General features: G+C 38.2%; 1 protein-coding gene across 3 annotated transcripts in view; it reads left to right on the top strand.

Moving 5' to 3' along the window:
- Positions 1–19350, top strand: part of F13A1 (coagulation factor XIII A chain) — a 433590-nt gene that overhangs the window by 343623 nt on the left and 70617 nt on the right. For all 3 annotated transcript variants that reach the window (XM_003897009.5, XM_021936970.2, XM_017957544.3), the window contains one exon: positions 1769–1876. In XM_003897009.5, the coding sequence (XP_003897058.2) occupies positions 1769–1876 (108 nt within the window). The remainder of the gene's footprint in view (positions 1–1768; positions 1877–19350) is intronic.

Below are 19350 nucleotides of genomic sequence, written 5' to 3'. Positions count from 1 at the left end.
CTGTCCTGTGATTTCAAAATGATTTTTAATTAGTGACACGAGAGGAGGTGAATGTCATTTTTCAGGAGTTTTGGCTGGGATGGCTGGAATTGTGCATCATTGCGCTGGGCATCCAGCGGGGAGGTTTCACAGAATCTGGTGGTCACAGGGTACTTTCTTGGCTCCGGATGCCTTGCTTTGACTTCCATATGGGATCTCCCTGTGTTCCTCACCCACTGCTCCAGTACCTGTGTCATCCTGCCTACCTGGCTTTGTGACCAGCTTCTTCACCCTGACTCTGGAGAATTACATGCCCAGTGCTCAGGCTTGCCCGCCTGCATTTCTGATTTCCTGCCAAGCTATTAACGACATTGGCACCCCCTGTTTTTGGATTCCTGCCTGACTCCCTGGTTTCAAGCCATCCCCTCCTCAGTGATATGCAACCCTCGATGATACTGCCTACTGCCTGATGCCCTTTTCTTGGGTTCCCAATTTCTAGCCTTTAGCCTGGTGATTCTATTTATGGCCCAAATGTGACAATCTATAGATAGCTAACAAGGGGAAAAGTCATCAAGGTGGGCAGCAAGGAGGTCTGGAAAGGTGTCCCAAGCCCAGTCAGGGCACTCCTTGCCGGCACACCTTTGGGTAGCCACCCTGGAGCACAGTCACTTGACTGTATCTTCTGTCACTCAAAGAGGCTATTGGTTTGTGCCCTTTGGCCAGGATAATCAGCCATGTCTGTTTACAGTGATGCAGGGAATCAATCAGTTCTATAACTATTTCTTTAACTCTCAAATTAGTTGCTATCATGCCCAGCAAATACAGCTGAGAGAAGCTGCTTAATAAGAACCAAAATACTGAGCTATTTGCATACCTGAAGAACTAGTGCAATTACCCATTACTGCATCCATCCTGTCAGTTTGGGATACACCCAGAGTGGGTATTCTAACTGGACTGAATAAAGAATTGCGTGGTAATTAACCTTTATGATTGTGGTTTCTGTCACAAGCACTTGGGTGAATAGCACAGAGGTTTCTGTATTCAAGAAAATCTCTTACGACAGTGAGGTGCAGTATAGGTAAAATCTTCCTGTCTTGCTACTTGATCTTTAGTCCTTTTTAAGAAAATTCTGGTATTGCCTGTGGCTAGCAGTTCTTTCTAAGGAAATTGAACTGGTACCAGACTCCTCCCTTGATAATGTAATCTACTTTCTGCAGCCTTCTGCCCTCTTCTTGATCCTGGGGTCCACCTTGTCTCAGAAGAGGGGAAACCTTAGAGGGACAGTCACTATATGAAGTCTCCTACTCTTTGGGTGCAAACTAAATAGTGTGAAACACCTTCCTGTGATACACCTGAGAGTTCTTTATTTTCGAAATGCAGGCGGGCTTACATTACTTTCAAGGTCCTAAGACTGTGGCCTGACTTTGGTAAATCATTCATTCCTTCTTCTTGGGTACAGGAGCCAATATGTTGAAAAGACCTTCTAAATTAACTTGAATCATTTTCTGAAGAACTTCAAGTCAGCTCATGATCCCTGAGTATATCAACTCTCTAGTAGTTCTGTTTATGTTTCTGGCTTGCTTTTATATTCTTATTCACTTTAATGAAAAAAAGAAGATGTCTCTTTCCTTCTACTTTAATATTTCATGCTAAAGATTATGGGAGATCACTATACAGGAAACACACATTTCTAAACATTAGGTTGTGGTTTCATGTTATTTTTCATCGGAGAATATTTTGCTTGCAGAGTGAACACTAAGTAGTTTCTCTTTTTTTCTTCTCCAAATAGTTTGAAGATGGCATCCTGGACACTTGCCTGTATGTGATGGACAGAGCGCAAATGGACCTCTCTGGAAGAGGGAATCCCATCAAAGTCAGCCGTGTGGGGTCTGCAATGGTAAGCAGCAACTACTGACACCTAAAATCTATTACACCCATCATTCGCCTCAGTATAGATGCCAGTTCATTAAGAGCTGCTGAAATGCTGACTTGCACTTCATAAACTTTCATTTCTAAGATTCTAGCTTCTGACACCCAGTATAGCTCCTGGAATTTTCTGAGTTTATCATGTGCTATAAAACAGAATTATCATCTCAATACTGTATGTTTCTTTGGCTTCGGACAAACAATGATAGATATCATGATACTATAGACCACTTATTCTTAAGAACCCCTTGCCTAGGGACTGAGGAGTGATCATGACAAAAATGTCAATGACTATAATCAAACAGTTGATCAACCAAACATCAAGGTGCACAGAAGATGTGCAAGGCACAGCTGTTCTCCATTTTCACACTGATAGTAGGTGTGAAGAAATGAATGGCTGCGTCTCATCCTGACTCCTGTCACAAGGATGTGTCACTGTAGGGCTTTCTCACTTATGAAGTGGGTATTGATTCTTTGCAGGATCCTGTGAGGTAAGTAGGGCAGGCATTACTCATGCCCTTTGACAAGTTAGGACACAGGGTAAGGACAGCCGTCAGTGACAAAGCCGCAGCTAGAACTCCGGTCTGCTGACTTCAAATCTAGACATTTTCTGCCTTCCATACTGCTCTCTGCAAGATATCCTAAAACAACTTCGAGAATGCAGAGATTCTGCAGTGGAACAACTTTCTGAGAAAGGAGACAGAATTCCCATGAGTGGGAAGGGTGGGGCCAGGTGTGGGACGTGGATTAAATGGGATGTCCAGGACCCGTGCAGTCCCGGATTATATCAATGTACCCAGCATGGAGAGCCAGACTTTGGTATAGAGAAGTGTATCCAATCTGGCTGAAGAGTAGATTATTTCTGATGAAATGTTAAGCTGCTTGGTATTTCAAACAATCAAAGACTGAGAAAAAGAAATATATTATCAATTTCCTTAAGTTTTCTAAGAAATTCTTTCTTAGAAAGAATGTTATGTTTGAGTTTGGTTTGTATATTCTTTTGAGCTAAATGAAATCAGTATTGTTAATATAAAAATATTAGACTGAGAATGATATGAAATATAATTTCTGGTTAGCTTTTAAGAATGGTTGCTTTTATTTGATTGATAACTAAGCTACATGTGAATTTAAGAAACAGCGGAGCATAAAAGGTGAAAGTAGAAACCAACAGTTTTGTTTTCTGTGCATTTACATTCCATAGTGAGAAGACAATGAATTCCAAAGATTGGGGGAATGTTGAATTTGGGAAATGTTTACAAAAGTGTCCTGACCATTTATAACAAACACGTATCAGACCTGCATGTGATCACTATTTTTACTGTTTTGCCCACAAGATTTCTCTTTTTCTTCTTTGAAGTTACCATAACAATTTTGCAGTGAGAGAGGAAGCAACAGCTAGCAGTGGTTAAATTTAAATTAATTCCTTCTGAAGCATTCTGAAATGGCACGCTCATCAGCATAAGCCTACTCACACATTGTGTGTACTTTTACGCACCCTGAAGTCAGAAATCACTGCCTAACACAAGCCAGTGCAAAAGGGGAGCAGACAGGAAGCAGTTAACCTAATGGGTCTGTGGTGGCAGCTGGCCAAGCGGAAGCTGTTAATTATTGAATAAGCACACATACTCCTAATGCAAATTGCCTTGAGATTTTATTAATCATATAAAGCCTATGAAGTTCTAAGTTTGAAAATGTATATCCCAATTAAAAAGTTTAAAACTAGACAGAGAAAATCCATTTGGAAAATGGTTTGGTTTTATTTTTGGAGGGGGAGAATTTGGGTGTTAAGGGATAGAGGTCCTGACCTGAGAGATTTTGAGCAGTATTTCCATTTCTATCACATCCTTGTTTACATATACAAAATGTTCAATGGTTTTCCAAAAAACTTTCACCTCTATTAGCTCCTTTAAACCTTAGAATACCTCTGTGAAGCTTTCTAAAATCTGTTCAGTTTTAATAATTTTAAAAGCTAAAATACTGAGCCTCCAGAAATCAATTTTTTAAAAAATGACATAGAAGAAAAATCAAGTGTTCTTTGGTCCTTCAGGCAGATACTCCCCTGTTCACAAATCCTGGAAATCTATCATGAAACTTCTGAATGTAGTTAAGCAAAGAACAAAGACAAAAAAATCTTTAAATTTCTCAATTAATGATTTGACTTTATTAGTATGAAAAGATGCACTTAGAGAGGCCAAAAGAAAATGTTTGGAAGTTGTGGACTCCTAGCCAGAACCCTGTTTCAGGGCGACGGAGCTATGTGTGTTTTCTCAGGGGCTGGGCCCAGGCCTCAGGTAAAACAGAGGCTGACGCAGAGTTGTTCTGAATTCCTCTGAAACACCTCCCAGCCTGGTCATAGAGGCTAGAAATCCCTTTCGCAGGTTGCAAATGCCAGAGCAGAGGTATAGGTGGCATGTGGACTCTCCAGAAGGAATAGCACACAGACCCCATTTCACCCCCAGGTGAGAATGAAAGAAGGCAGAACTTTCCTCAGGGCACCTGCTGCCGGGAAACAGTGAGGATGAGCAGACCAGTCCTTGCTGGGTATCTGGAGAGAGTGGAGCTGGGTGGGGACAAGATGCAGAGCAAATGACTGGGGCCCAATTTGCTTACTGTAGTCAAGGACAAGTCTAGCACTGAAGGTTGGCAAGGAGTTTTCAGGAAACAGGTGGGTACAGGTTGAAAAAAAAAAAACAAACCACCGATAACCCAAATTGTGCAAACTTTCAGTGATGATAAGAATCTGAATTTGAGCCAGGCACAGTGGCTCATGCCTGTAATCCCAGCACTTTGGGAGGCCGAGTCGGGCAGATCACCTGAGGTCAGGAGTTCAAGATCAGCCTGATCAACATGGAGAAACCCTGTCTCTACTGAAAACAAGAAAAACTAGCCGGGCATGATGGTGCATGCCTGTAATTCCAGTTACTCAGGAGGCTGAGGCAGGAGAATTGCTCGAACCCAGGAGGCCGAGGTTGTGGTGAGCAGAGAGCACGCCATTGCACTCAGGAGTGAAACTATCTCAAACAGATTTTAAGTGCACAATCCCCAGATAAAAATATTTAGTGTCCAGTATATTTATACTTATTGTATGTGACCTTGGGTAATTGTTTGTTGTAGAGGGCTGTCCTGTGTAGAATGTTTAACAACATCCCTACTTCTACCCAGGGGATGCAAGTTGTCATAACTGTTCCCTTACCAGCTGTGACAACTCAAAATGATTCCACATATTACCAAATGTCCACTGGGGGTAAAAATCACCCTTAGTGAGGACCACAGCACTAAACCCCTCTGTGACTCAGTTTCCCTGCCTATGGAATGTAAGTAACACTCTTCTCACCTGCATAGCAAATCTGTCTTCCTTAATCACTCAAAACCTGCTGGTTTTCGTCCTTTACGAAAAGAAAGTGAAGGCAGCATCATAAGGGAAGCGACTCAGCTCATGTCGAGAGATCGGACCTTGATTCTGGTTGTGCTATTAACTTACTATGTGACCCAGGGTCAATAACTAACCTCTGCTGGCCTCGCATCTTTGTCTTTAAAGTGAAATTTTGTCTCTGTGCTCAAACCACATTGACAGCAAGAATATTCTTTCATTCTTCAAAATAGTGCTCTCCCTTCTTCTATTTTTTCCTTTATAAATTCAGTAACTTCCCTTGTTCTTATTTTGAGTTACTGTTGCTTCACTTTCATGTGAAAGCAGGAAAAGTTATGACAATCTGGACAGCCTGGAGCTGTTGGAGTTTCCCAGGAGAAAGCAAGCCCAAAATCCTGTGTTCTCATCGTCTAGAGATTAGACCTGAGATGTTATAACCTTACATAAGCTAACGTTTGCTTAGGCTCCTTTAAATACTGAGTGGTGCATTTTACCAAGCTATACTGCAGATTGATTTAAGAGAGAAAAGAAAAAAAAGAGAAGCAATTAGAAAAAATGAAGAAACTTGCCCAAAGTTGTACTTCTTCCTTTAAATTGCATTGCTTGATGGCTGCTTTCCCTCCAATGCATTTCTGATGTGACAGTTCCCACCAGGAAAATTGCCAGAGAAAGCTAAGACGAATGCTTAACTTTGTGCCATCTGAACACTTACTTCACTCACATGGCATTAATAAATTATTCTGTTGCTAGCCCCAAGTTTCTGTGAATAAGCCAGACATGGACTTGGAGCCCCAAGTCAGACGATCAAAGAAGGTGAGCCATGACATATTGTGACAAGGGCAGCATGGTTCTGGGGAAAAGGGAAGGCTGTACAACCACCTGGGGTGGTTACCTGTCCATGCCTGTTCCTGCTTCCTGACTGATAGGATCTGGCAGCAACTATGGGCAGATAATTTCCCCCAAGGAGGTGCAGCTGCTTCTGCAAAGGCTGCTGCTATCGCAGATAATGGCTCGTTATTCACTGTGAAACACATACATATACCACCTCCATCTATATTTACTCCAGTGGGTCAAGGCATTGCCAGTGGAGGATCTGTGTTGAAACACACACAGAACCAGCATGTGCAATGGGGAGGACTCTCCAAGAGTCTTCTGGGTGAGGAAGCAGAAGCCCTTGGAAGTGATGTCACTCACTCAAAGTCACACAACAAATAAGTGGCCTTGCTGAAACCAGATATTGTCTTTCCTCTCAGATCATATCACCTTAGAGGGCCACTATCAACACATTATTACCAATAACACAATTATTATATCAAACTGAGTCGCTATCGCCTAGAAAAGAACAGAGCCCCAAGGGAATGGAGCCCAGATGAGGTGAATTTTGAAATTGGGGAATAAGTGAAGAATGGTATAAATCAGAGGATTCTAAATAGCCATAGGCACTGGGACCCTGGAGAATGAGTTTACAAAGAAGATCAGGTAGCAAATATGATATGATAATGGTGGTGGTGTTTGGTGGTGATAGAGGTAGTGATGATGGTAGTGGTGATGGTGGTGGTGATGGTGGTGATGGTGATGGTGATGGTGTGGTGGTGATGGTGATGGTGATGATGGCAGTGGTGGTGGAGATGGTGAAGGTGATGGTGGTGGTGATGGTGGTGATGGTGATGATAATGGTGAGGATGGTAGGGTGATTATGGTGGTGATAGTGATGGTGATGATGGCAGTGGTGGTGGAGATGGTGAAGGTGATGGTGGTGGTGATGGTAGGAGTGATGGTGGTGGTAGTGATGGTGGTGGTGATTATGATGGTGATGATGGTGGTGATAGTGGTGCTGGTGGTGATGGTGGTGGTGGTAGTGATAGTGGTAAAACACTCAATATTTCTCATTTGTTCAACAAGAGTTTAGTGTGAATCTACCAGTCTAAGCACTGGAGTACAGTTGTGAACAAAATTAAGTTTCTGCCTTTACAGAGCTTACAGTCTAACAGAGAACACAGACTAGTAAATAGAAAATTTTAGCTCAGCATGGCAAATTCTCTGATGGAAATAATATCCCTTTAGGATATGCACAGCTTCATGCACCTTGGGTTCCCTTCATACCCTCTTTCTTTCTCCTCTCTCCTCCTGTGACATCCTTCTCTCTTTCCTTCTCCTGCTCTGCATTTTTCCCTCTCCCATATGTCCATTCCTTTAATTCAGATATTTTTGGAGGCCTGTTCTATACCAGCTCTCCACCATGCAGCAGTGGTATGGCAATGAAAAAAGCAGCATAGGATTGCATGGGAAAGCAAATCTCTCAAATATAGCTCAAAGTTTTCCCAGGACTAAACATTGGATCAAAAGATACAAGAATGTCTGAGGTCCCACAGTAATAACTAACCACGCTATTATTTGAAGAAACCCTTTCTCCATGGTCGAAATTATATACAGCTGGTCACCATAAGCACTGAAGAAAAATGTAGTAGGGGGTTATTTGCTCTTCTGGGGGCTTGTTTTGCAATTTGAAAACTAAGGTTGACACAACTGAAGTTTATTCTATAGGATCTCAACATTTACAGTTACTTGATTCCATGGTATTCTGATTCAGTTGTAGTAAGAAAAAAGGTAATATTAATGAGGAAATTAGGAAGGTAGGAGGGGAGAAAAAAATGTCAGTATAGTTACATATTTTTAAATTTCAGTGTTTGTACTGCTGCCATCCTGGACTTTCCAGCTTCCCTTGAGATGTATGCACTTATTTTTAAACCTGGCCTTTTGCTAATATTGAACCACAATGCCATCATTAATCCCCATTAATACTTTGCTCTGACTATGCCTTTTGGGAATTACCTCATGACTAAACTTTTTTAACCAATCGATGTTCGATGTACTCTTTAGCATTATAAAAAAATCTTGAACTCCAGCTAGTAAATCAAACTGACCACAATTAGGAGTAGGTCCTGGATTTTTCTAGGACCCAGTACAAGACCTTTGAGATGAAATGGACTTTAGTGCTCCTGATCCTCATGCATCTGTGATCCTACAGATAAACAGAAAATAAAGTTATTTTCCCTTTGTCCATCTTTTTCTCCCCTTCTTTTTGTCCCAGTATTTAGAAAGATTTTTTTTCTTTCCATGCATGAAAAAGACAGTAATGACATAACTCCTTTGATATGTTGCCAAACAACTCCACAGGGGGTTTACAATAAAACCATGTTTTATTCATTTTCTTTCCAGTGTTTACTTGGTCATCTTATGGGAAGCCTCACATTGAGCAAACCTCTTCATGCAACAAACCTTAATTATAAACATTCAGATTACATTTAAAATTCACTTTGATTAGAAATTTCACATCTGAGTCATCCCAAATGAACTGTAAAGACAGAAATAAATACATAAAGTTTGTATTTATTTCTAAAGTTTATTCCTTGATCGTACAGACCAGTCACAATGTACTTTCATAACAGTTTTATTAAGAACAATTTTTAATTACAAAGCAATATCTAACTCATCCTTTGGTTTGTAAAGCAGCTAAAACTTCTTTTTTTGGAATGAACGGTTGTAGATACATCTAAGGACCCAGGTGCTCAATGGGCATGGTCCTTGGCCTTTGTAAATCACCAAAGAACTTTTTCACATTTATCCATATGGATCATATTTTTTGAAAAAGTTCATCTATCAAAACAAATCATGATTATGTAATAATGCCTTGTTACCCCATTCTTGTGTCAGATTTATGTAACTGCCAATGAGAACTTCTAATGGTGGTGGAGGTGGTAATTATCTCTACCAGATAATGAGTATGACCACACTGAATATGATTCGGGGTCACCTTTGTGGGGGTAAAGATATAGCTTCCGTCTGGTCTTTTATAAAAGTGACAACAGCATACCTGCATTACTAACCCGCAGATGCCTAGAGGTCAAAATTCCCTGGGTGGTGACCACTGCCAGATGTAGGTTCCATGATGGACTTGAGTCTCCCTCCAGAGCTTCTGAGTCTCCAACCCTATCAGCTTTTATTTAAAAGTGTTACTGTCTCTTTCTTTTAGTCATGTCTGCAATGAAATTCCTCAGTTTGGAACAGCAGAAAAAGACAGAAGCCTCTGGTGTTCCTTGCAACCTTTCCAACTGCAACACATATTAATTAGTAGGAGCTCTCAGGGTGACAACTTTGGGAGAATCCACTGATTTGTATTAATGAAGAATGTTACTGAAGTCCAACAGAATAAAGTACCAAATTACCAACTCTAAAAAGATTTTTTTAAACCATTAAAGTTAAAGTCAAGGTATTTCTAAGAATGAAAGTCGTTTCTGGGATCCTAAAATGACCCAGGGAATTCAATGATGAATGGCTGGTGCAGACTCATGGTAAACAATATATTCAAAGTAAACAATACCATAAGGTCACCTTATTCACCAGGGATTTTCATTTCTGTTTGTTGAAGATTTTTTAAAAATTGACAAACATGTTGGAAGCCTGTGGGAAAATAGAATTTAGCAGAAAGTATCCTCATAGTCACTTTGGAGAAATTGCATAAACGCATTCCATAAATAACCAAAGTGCAAGTGGAGAGACTGAGGTATCAGGAAGTTAAGTAACTTTATCCAAGGTTGCTGGTAGCACTGGGGGTGGGTCATGAGTTGCCTGGCCCCACTAATTCACACACAATGTTGTATTTCCCCTGGGTTTGTCCTCTGTCTGTCCTCTCTCCAGGTCACATGAGCTCCTTGGATACAGATATAATGCCTTGTCTGATTCAATCCTTCTCTTTCAGGTGGGGGCAGTGGGGGACAATGAACTGTTCAGACATTGTCTTTTTTCTCTTATGGTAAAAGCCAGCAATGTAATGAAGTTTTCATTTGTGGTCAAACAGCTAGTTTTCTCAATTATTAAGCTTACATTTCTTATGCCTCTTCACCCCATATTTTTGGAGAAAAACAGACATTTATTACAAGCCATCTCTTGAATGTGATAATCATGGGCAATCTAAATGTCTGCTTTCCCTGAATTGCTTCCTGGAATGAGGTTTCAATGCTGCAGCTATTTTGTAATCACACAGGCTATTTCTGAAGCACAGGGATGCTTTACAGCACTCCCTCCAAGCTGTGCAGTTGGTGCTGCTCTGGTCTCCTGGGGCCAGCATCCCCAGGATAGATGGATAGCAAAGGAACAAAGCCGGCTCAGCCCTTTAGGATATGCACAGCTTCATGCACCTTGGGTTCCCTTCATACCCTCTTTCTTTCTCCTCTCTCCTCCTGTGACATCCTTCTCTCTTTCCTCCTCCTGCTCTGCATTTTTCCCTCTCCCATATGTCCATTCCTTTAATTCAGATATTAAGGTCTGTTCCATACCAGCTCTACACCGTGCAGCAGTGGTATGGCAATGAAAAAAGCAGGCCACACTTAGAGACCTTGAAATCTCAGTTTCGTTCTCTCAGTCCACATTTGCTTATTTCTCTCATTATTGTCAATTAGTAAAATATGTTTTGGCCAAATGAGCATCCTCAGTTACTAAGAGAGACAAGGTTAATAATTTCCTGTGGTAATAGTTATCATGAAAAACGAGTCTAATTACCCACCCCTGTCAGAGCTTGGGTCATATATATACCAAAGGACATTCATATTATCGGTAGTTATATGCTTCATACTATTCATTAGTGTTAGTTGCAGGGTTTTTTTTAATCGAAGTAAAATTTACATACAGTAAAAAATCATGGATATTAAATGCACAATTCAGAGGTTTTATTGGGGTAATCACCACCCCAATCAAAATATAGACATTTCCATAAGCCCAGAAGTTTCCCTTGTGCTTCTTCCAGTCAACCCCCACCTCATTAGGTAGCTGCTATTCTGATTTCTTGCAATGGGTTACATTTGTCTATTCTTAAACTTCACATAAATGGATTCAGACAGTAGAAGCAGGACTGGCTTCTCTTACTTCATCAGCTGCATGTGTTTTCAATGTTTTCCTTACCATTACTCAGAAGTGCTTTATTGTATTGTATATCACAATTTGTCTATCCATTCACCTATTGATGGATGTTTAAGATGTTTCCAATTTGAAGCTATTATGAATACAGTTACTATAAACATTATTGTACAAGTGTTTTTGGGTATGTGTTTTCATATATCTGGAGTAAATAGCTAAAGAGAGCATGCCTAGATCAGAAAGTATGTATATATTTAACTTTAGAAGAATTGGCTAGTTTTTCAAAGCAGCTCTACTGTTATACATTCCTGCCAGCAATGTATGAGAGTTCCAGTTTCTCCACAGCTTCACCTATTCTTGATGTCTTGAACCTTTTTAATTTTAACCAATCAAATGGGCATATAGTGGCATTTCATTATAGTTTTAATTTTCATTTCCCTGATGGCTAATGATGTGGAGCATCTTTTAATATATTTATTGGCCATATATATATATGTATATGCAGCCTGTTTTCAAGTCTACTGATTTTCTTATTGGGTCATTTGTACTTTTATTATTATAGTTGCTCTGTGTATATGCCTCTTGTTTGTCAGATATGTATAGAACGTATTTTACCCAGACCATGGCTTGTAGTTATATTTTATAAATGGCGTATTTTAAGTAACAAAATTTGTTAAATTTTATAAAATCTAATTTTTTCATTGTTCTTTAATAGTCCTCCCCAGTAAATGTTCTTTTCACATGAAGACTTTCACATGAATCACTATTTGCCCATGTTTGCCACTATTTCTCCTATGTTTTATTTTTGAAGCTTTATAATTTGAACTTTTACATTTACATCTTGACTTATCTTTTGATGTTGTGTGAGGTAGGGATCATATCTTATTTTTTCCAGATTTATCCATTTGTTCCACCCGCATTTGTTGAAAAGACTGTTGGAAAGGCTTTCATTTGTTGCAAAGACTTTCTTTGTTGAAAAGACTGTCATTTTCTTCATTGAATTGCTTTGGTGACTTTGTCGGAAATCAAATGTCTACAGAAGTATGGATCTATTTCTAGACTCCCTTTTCTGTTTCATTAGTTTATATGTATGTCTTTACGACAATACCACACTGTCAAAACGGTATGGTGCCTTCCTTCCTTCTGTGAACATAAAGTCTGGTAAAAGAACACGATAGTCTAACCAATGACACAATACAATGACACAATACAATGTGATAAATGGATAGTACTATGCAAAGAGTACTATGTGATCAAAGAGTAAGGACATCCAAATCAAAGTGATGAGTAAAGATTCCCAGAGTGAAACCAGCTGAGTTTTAAAGGATCAATAGGCCACCAGGTAAAGAAGAGGTTTGAGTGTGGATGGACATTCCAGGGAGAGAGAATAACATTTCCAGCAACAACAAGGCAGAAAACAGCTTGTTATTAAGCAAACCACTATGAAAAACCAAAGAGATGGTAGATGATTTTCCATTCCTTTGGACCAAGTATGTGACCCTGGCTGTTGTAAGTGCCGTGAAAGCCCAGAAAAAAATCAAGGATGAGGAACCAGGCAAGGGAAGAAGTAGAATTGCTGCTACCCTATTTCTTTTTTCTTATTCATTTTCTGGGATGCCTGCCCATGGAATAACCTGAGTACTTGACCTTCAACTCATCTCCCTTCCTATCCTTACAACATAATTTGGCAAATGGCAGAGCAGGCACAAAAACAGATCTCTACGTTCCCAGAACCATGATCTTTTAAATTTTATTTTTTAGAACAATTTTTTTCAAATAGCAATTGAATCCAAATACGTAAAAGAGAAAAAGCAGAGGAACTATTACTAAAGAAAGGTGGTGACTGCAGCCTTGACTACCAACATTCAGTTCTCACCTGCCCCACCCCACAACACCAAAACTACTGAGATTATTTTGCAAAACCCTAGCATGTCATGAAGCACAATTTGACATCCACCACACCACTTCCACCTGTGATTAAGTCTGGTCACCACCAGACTGTAGCTGGGGACTTGTGGTTCACAAAACCTGGAAACTATTTTCTACAGGAAATAATTCTTCTCCTTGCCAAATTTGGCACTAGGCCTTTGATGTTAGTTCATGTTACCCAATATCAAAATTCATTTCCAATGGTCTTTGAGAAACTATTATGGACAAAATTAGGTATAAGACTATTTTCTAAAAGAGTTATAGAAATCCTAGCCTTTATGAGGACATAACTTTTAACAATGAAATTTAATGGAATATAATCAGTTTATAACAGAGAAAAGTCATTTCATCGTAGCCATATAAAATGTGCACAGAGGAGAAAAATACCCTTGCATATTTTTTAAAAAGCAGAAAGAAATAGTAACTGTACAAAATTAAAGGTCTGTGCTATAGGAAATTTAAGAATCAAGAAATGTCACATTTCTTTATTTTTCAGTATCAAGTTAGAATCTGCTCATATTCCAATGACCAAAATTAGACAGAAGTCCAGTATGGGTCATGTTTTAAGGCTATTTCTATTCTTTGAATTATACAGGAGAAATAATTTTAAAATTATAAATAATATTATACTATAGATGCTGGTTTAATTTAAAAGTCTTCATCGATTTTCACAGCTTTATTGAAATATAGTTGACAATAAAATGTGCGTACTTAATGTACAATTGGATAATGTTGACATGTATATGTACCCATGAAACGAACATTAAAATCAAAATAATGAATATGCCCCCAGAAGTTTCCTTATTGTAATTTCTTCCTTAAACCACTCCCAGATTTGTGTACCACCCCGCATCACTGCCTAGCCTTCTGTCATTATATATTGATTTGTGTTTTCCAGACTTTAACACAAATATAATCAGGCAGTTTGTACTCTTTGTGAGGCTTCTTTTATGCTTCCTTCCTGTATTCTGAGCTTCATCCATGCCGTTTTTTTGTTTCAGTAGTTCATTCCTCTTTATTGCTGAGTAGCAGTGTTTCATTGTATGGAGGAATCACTATTTGCCCATGTATTTACTTGTGGATGGACATTTGGGCCAATTTCAGTTTTTGCCTCTTACAAATAAAGCCAGAAACTTTAGCTTGGAAGACTTTCGTAAAAGTCTTTGTTTAGACGTAAGCTTTCATTTCTCTTAGGTGAATACCTAGGAGTGAGGTGGCTGGGTCATAAGCTAAACATAGGTTTAATTTTTAAGAAACTACCAAACTGTTCCCTAAAGTGGATGGGCATTTTACATCCCCACCAGCAGCATATGAGAGTCTCAAGTGTTCCATATCCTCCCTGACACTTGGTATGATCAGTCTTTTTAATCTTAGACTTTTAAACAGGTGTCCAGTGTTACCTTGCTGTGGTTTTGATTTGCATTTCCTTAATGGCTGATGATACTGAGCATCTTTTGTTGTGATTGGCCACCCATGTATTTTCTTTGATGGAATGTCTGTTCAAATATTTTTCTCTTGTTTTAAGGTTGTGTTTGTTTTCTTACTATTGAGTTTCAAGTGTTCTTTACATATTCTGGATACAAGTTTTTTTAATCAGATAAAGGATTTACAAATATTTTCTTCCATTCTAGTTTTATTTTTTCGTTCTCTTCACAGGGCCTTTCAAAGAGCAAAAGTTCTTAATTTTTATGAAGTCTGATTTATAAATTTTTTTATGGATTGTGCTTTTCATATTTTATCTAAGTAACTTGCCTAACCTAAGATCACACAATTTTCTCCTTTGCTTCCTTTTAGAAGTTTTATAACTCTAGGTTTCATATTTAGGTCTAAGGTTCATTTTGAGTTAATTTTTACATATGGTGCAAGGTATGAATCAAAGCTCATATTTTTGTATATGAATATCCAGCTGATGCCACCCCATTTGTTAAAATGATTATCCTTTATCCATAAAATTTCCTTTGCAACTTTATCACAAATTAGTTAACTGTGTTTGTGTGAGTCTATTTCTGTGTTCTCTATTGTGTTCCATTGATTTGTTTGTATTTATACCAAATAGTGTCATGCTACTTAATTTAAAAGTACTACATATAATTATACCCAAATTCTATTTAATTTTGTTTTATTAAATTTTACTTTAATAGGAAAGAAACTAAATGGCAACAGAAGAAATTGTTAAACTTCAAATAAATATTTCTTCACTACAAGAGATATCATTTCTTAACAGGTCTCCCTAAGGTTATTAAAAATTATGAAAACCATTAAAAGAATAAAGTAATTATGTACTTTTAAATTATACTTTAATGTTAGATGGTATCAATTAACTGAGAGAGCAACACACTAAAACATTACCATTTTCACTCTTCCTCTCCTCTTTCTCCTATCCTTTTTCTTAGGATGATTATTGTTTTTATATTATCAAGTTTTAAAATTCATCTGTAACTGTAAATCCCATAGATGCTTAACTTATATAGATTGTTCTCACCACTGAATCTGTTATCACAGAGTCTGTGTTCCTGGGTTCTTTGTTTGATTCAGTCCCTAATTATTTTGGTATCACTTTTCAGGTATTACTAGTTTGGTTATGATAGGTACTGTATTCCCTGAAGTACATCATGTTTGAAAATGTGTGTAAAAGGAGTTGAACACTTGATTTGATTCTCCACTTGGTCACTGTTGGTGTATAGAAGAGCTAATGATTTGTGTACATTAATCCTGTGTCCGGAAACTTTGCTGAATTCTTTTATCAGTTCTAGGAGCCTTCTTGAGGAGTCCTTGGGGTTTTCAAGGTAAACAATCATATCATCAGCAAACAGTGACAGTTTGACTTCCTCTTTACCTATTTGGATGCCCTTTATTTCTTTCTCTTATCTTATTGCTCTGGCTAGGACTTCCAATACTATGTTGAAGAAGAGTGGTGAGAGTGGGACTCCTTGTCTTGTTCCAGTTCTCAGAGGAAATGCTTTCAACATTTCCTCATTCAGTATTATGTTGGCTGTGGGTTTGTCATAGATGGCTTTTATTACATTAAGATATGTCTCTTGCATGCTGATTTTGCTGAGAGTTTTAATCATAAAGCAATGTCAGATTTTGTTGAATGCTTTTTCTGAATCTATTGAGATGATCATGTGATTTTTGTTTTTCATTCTGTTTATGTGGTGTATCACATTTATTGACTTGCGTATGTTAAACCATGTCCACATTCCTGGTATGAAACCCACTTGATCATGGTGGATTATCTTTTTGATATGTTGTTGGATTCAGTTAGCTAGTATTTTGTTAAAGATTTTAGCATCTGTGTTCATCAAGGATATTGGTCTGTAGTTTTCTTTTTTGGTTATGTCCTTTCCTGGTTTTTGTATTAGGGTGATGCTGGCTTCATAGAATGAATTTGGGAGGATTCCTTCTTTCTCTATCTTGTGGAATAGTATCAAAAGGATTGGTACCAATTCTTCCTTGAATGTCTGGTAGAATTCTACTGTGAATCCATCTGTTCCTGTACATTTTTTTGTTGATAAGTTTTTAATTACCATTTCAATCTCGCTGCTTGTTGTTGGTCTATTCAGGATATATAATTCTTCCTGACTTAAGCTAGGAGGGTTGCATTTTTCCAGGAATTTATCCATCTCTTCTAGATTTTATAGTTTATATGTGTTAAGGTGTTCATAGTAGCCTTGAATGATCTTTTATATTTCAGTGGTGTCAGTTGTAATATCTCCTGTTTCGTTTCTTAGTGAGGTTATTTGGATTTTCTCTCTCCTTTTCTTGGTTAATTTTGCTAATAATCTGTCAATTTTATTTATCTTTTCAGATAACCAGCTTTTTGTTTCATTTATCTTTTGTATTTTTGTTTGTTTATTTGTTTCAATTTTGTTTAGTTCTGCTCTGATCTTGGTTATTTCTTTTCTTCTGCTGTGTTAGGGTTTGGTTTGTTCTTATTTCTCTAGTTCCTTGAGGTGTAACCTTAGAATGTCAGTTTGTGCTCTTTCGGTCTTTTTTATGTAGGCCTTTAGGGCTATGAACTTTCCTCTTAGCACTGCCTTTGTTATATCCCAAAGGCTTTCATAGGTTGTGTCATTATTGTCATTCAGTTCAAAGAATTTTTTAATTTTCATCTTGATTTTGTTTTTGACCCAGTGCTCATTCAGGAGCAGGTTACTTAATTTCCATGCACTTGCATGGTTTTGAAGGTTTCTTTTAGAGTTGATTTCCTGTTTTATTTTACTGTGGTCTGAGAGAGTGCTTGATGTAATTCCAATTTTCTTACATTTACTGAGGCTCATTTTATGGTTTATCATATGGTATATCTTGGAGAAAGTTTTATGCACTGTTGATTAGAATGTGTATTCTGTGACTGTTAGATGAAATGCTCTGTATATATCTGTTAAGTCCATTTGTTCCAAGGTATAGTTTAAATTCATTGTTTCTTTGTTGACTTTCTGTCTTGATGACCTGTCTAGTGCTGTCAGTGGAGTATTGAAGTCCCCCATTACTATTGTGTTACTGTCTGTCTCATTTCTTAGGTCTATTAGTTATTGTTTTATAAATTTGGGAACTTCGGTGTTCAGTGCACATTTGTTTAGGATTGTAATATTTTCCTGTTGGACAAGGCCTTTTACCATTAAATAATGTCCCTCTTTGTCTCTTTTAACTGCTGTTGCTTTAAAGTTTGTTTTGTCTGATATAAGAATAGCTACCCCTGCTCACTTTTGGTGTCCATTTACATGAAATGCCTTTTTCCACCCCTTTACTTTAAGTTTATGTGAGTCCTTATGTGGTAGGTGAGTGTTCTGAAGGCAGCAGACGGTTGGCGAGTTCTTATCCATTCTTCAGTTCTGCATCTTTTAAATATAGCATTTAGGCCATTTACATTCAATGTTAGTATTGAAATATGAGGTACCATTGCATTCATCATGCTCTTTGTTGCCTGTGTACTTTGGTTTTTTGTTTTTGCTTTTTAACTTGTATTTTTGTTTAGTAGGTCCTGTGTGATTTATGCTTTAAAGAAGTTCTGTTTTGATGTGTTTCCAGGATTTGCTTCAAGATTTAGAGCTCCTTTTAGCAGTTCTTGTAGTGGTGGCTTGGTAATGGTGAATCATCTCAGCATTTGTTGGTGTGAAAAAGGCTGTATCTTTCCTTCATATATGATGCTTAGTTTCACTGGATACAAAATTCTTGGCTGATAATTGTGTTGTTTGAAGAGGCTGAAGATAGGGTCCCAATCCCTTCTAGATTGTAGGATTTCTGCTGAGAAATCTGCTGTTCATCTGCTAGGTTTTCTTTTATAGGTTACCTGATGCTTCTGTCTCACAGCTCTTAAGATTCTTTCCTTTGTCTTAACTTTAGATAACCTAATGACAATGTGCCTAGACAAAGATCTTTTTGTGGTGAATTTCCTGGGTGTTGTTTGTGCTTCTTGTATTTGGATGTCTAGGTCTCTAGCGAGGCCGGGGAAGTATTCCTCAATTATTACCCCAAATACGTTTTCCAAGCTTTCAGAATTCTCTTCTTCCTCAGGAACACCGATTATTCTTAGGTTTGGTCATTTAACATAATCCCAGACTTCTGGGAGACTTTGTTCATATTTTCTTATTCCTTTTTCTTTGTCTTTGTTGGACTGGGTTAATTCAAAGAACTTGTCTTTGAGCTCTGAATTTTTTTTCTTCTACTTGTTCAATTCTATTGCTGAGACTTTCCAGAGCATTTCACATTCCTAAACATTTGTCCAAAGTTTCCTGAATTTTTGCTCGTTTTTTCTTTAAGCTATCTATTTCCTTGAATATTTCTCCCCTCACTTCTTATGTAATTTTTTGGATTTCCTTGCATTGGGCTTCACTTTTCTCTGGTCCCTCCCTGTTTAGCTTAATAACTAACCTCTTGAATTCTTTTACAGGTAAATCAGGAATTTCTTCTTTGTTTGGATCCATTGCTGGTGAACTAGTGTGATTTTTGGGGGGTATTGAAGAACCTTGTTTTGGCATATTACCAGGTTTGGTATTGTGGTTCCTTATCATTTGGGTAGGCTCTGTCAGAGGGAAGGTCTAGGGCTGAAGGCTGTTGTTCAGATTCTTTGGTCCCATGGGGTGTTCTCTTGATGTAGTAGTACTCTCCCCCTTTTCCTATGGATGTGGCTTCCTGTGAACCAAATTGCAGTGATTGTCTCTCTTCTGGGTCTACCCACCCAGTGAGTCTACCCATCTCTGGAGTGGTACTGGGCATTGTCTGCACAGAATCCT

This window comes from Papio anubis, chromosome 6 (genome assembly GCF_008728515.1).
Source record: "Papio anubis isolate 15944 chromosome 6, Panubis1.0, whole genome shotgun sequence".
Lineage (NCBI taxonomy): Eukaryota > Metazoa > Chordata > Mammalia > Primates > Cercopithecidae > Papio > Papio anubis.
The sequence above is the reverse complement of the archived record's forward strand: the minus strand, read 5'-3'. Positions and strand labels throughout refer to the sequence as shown.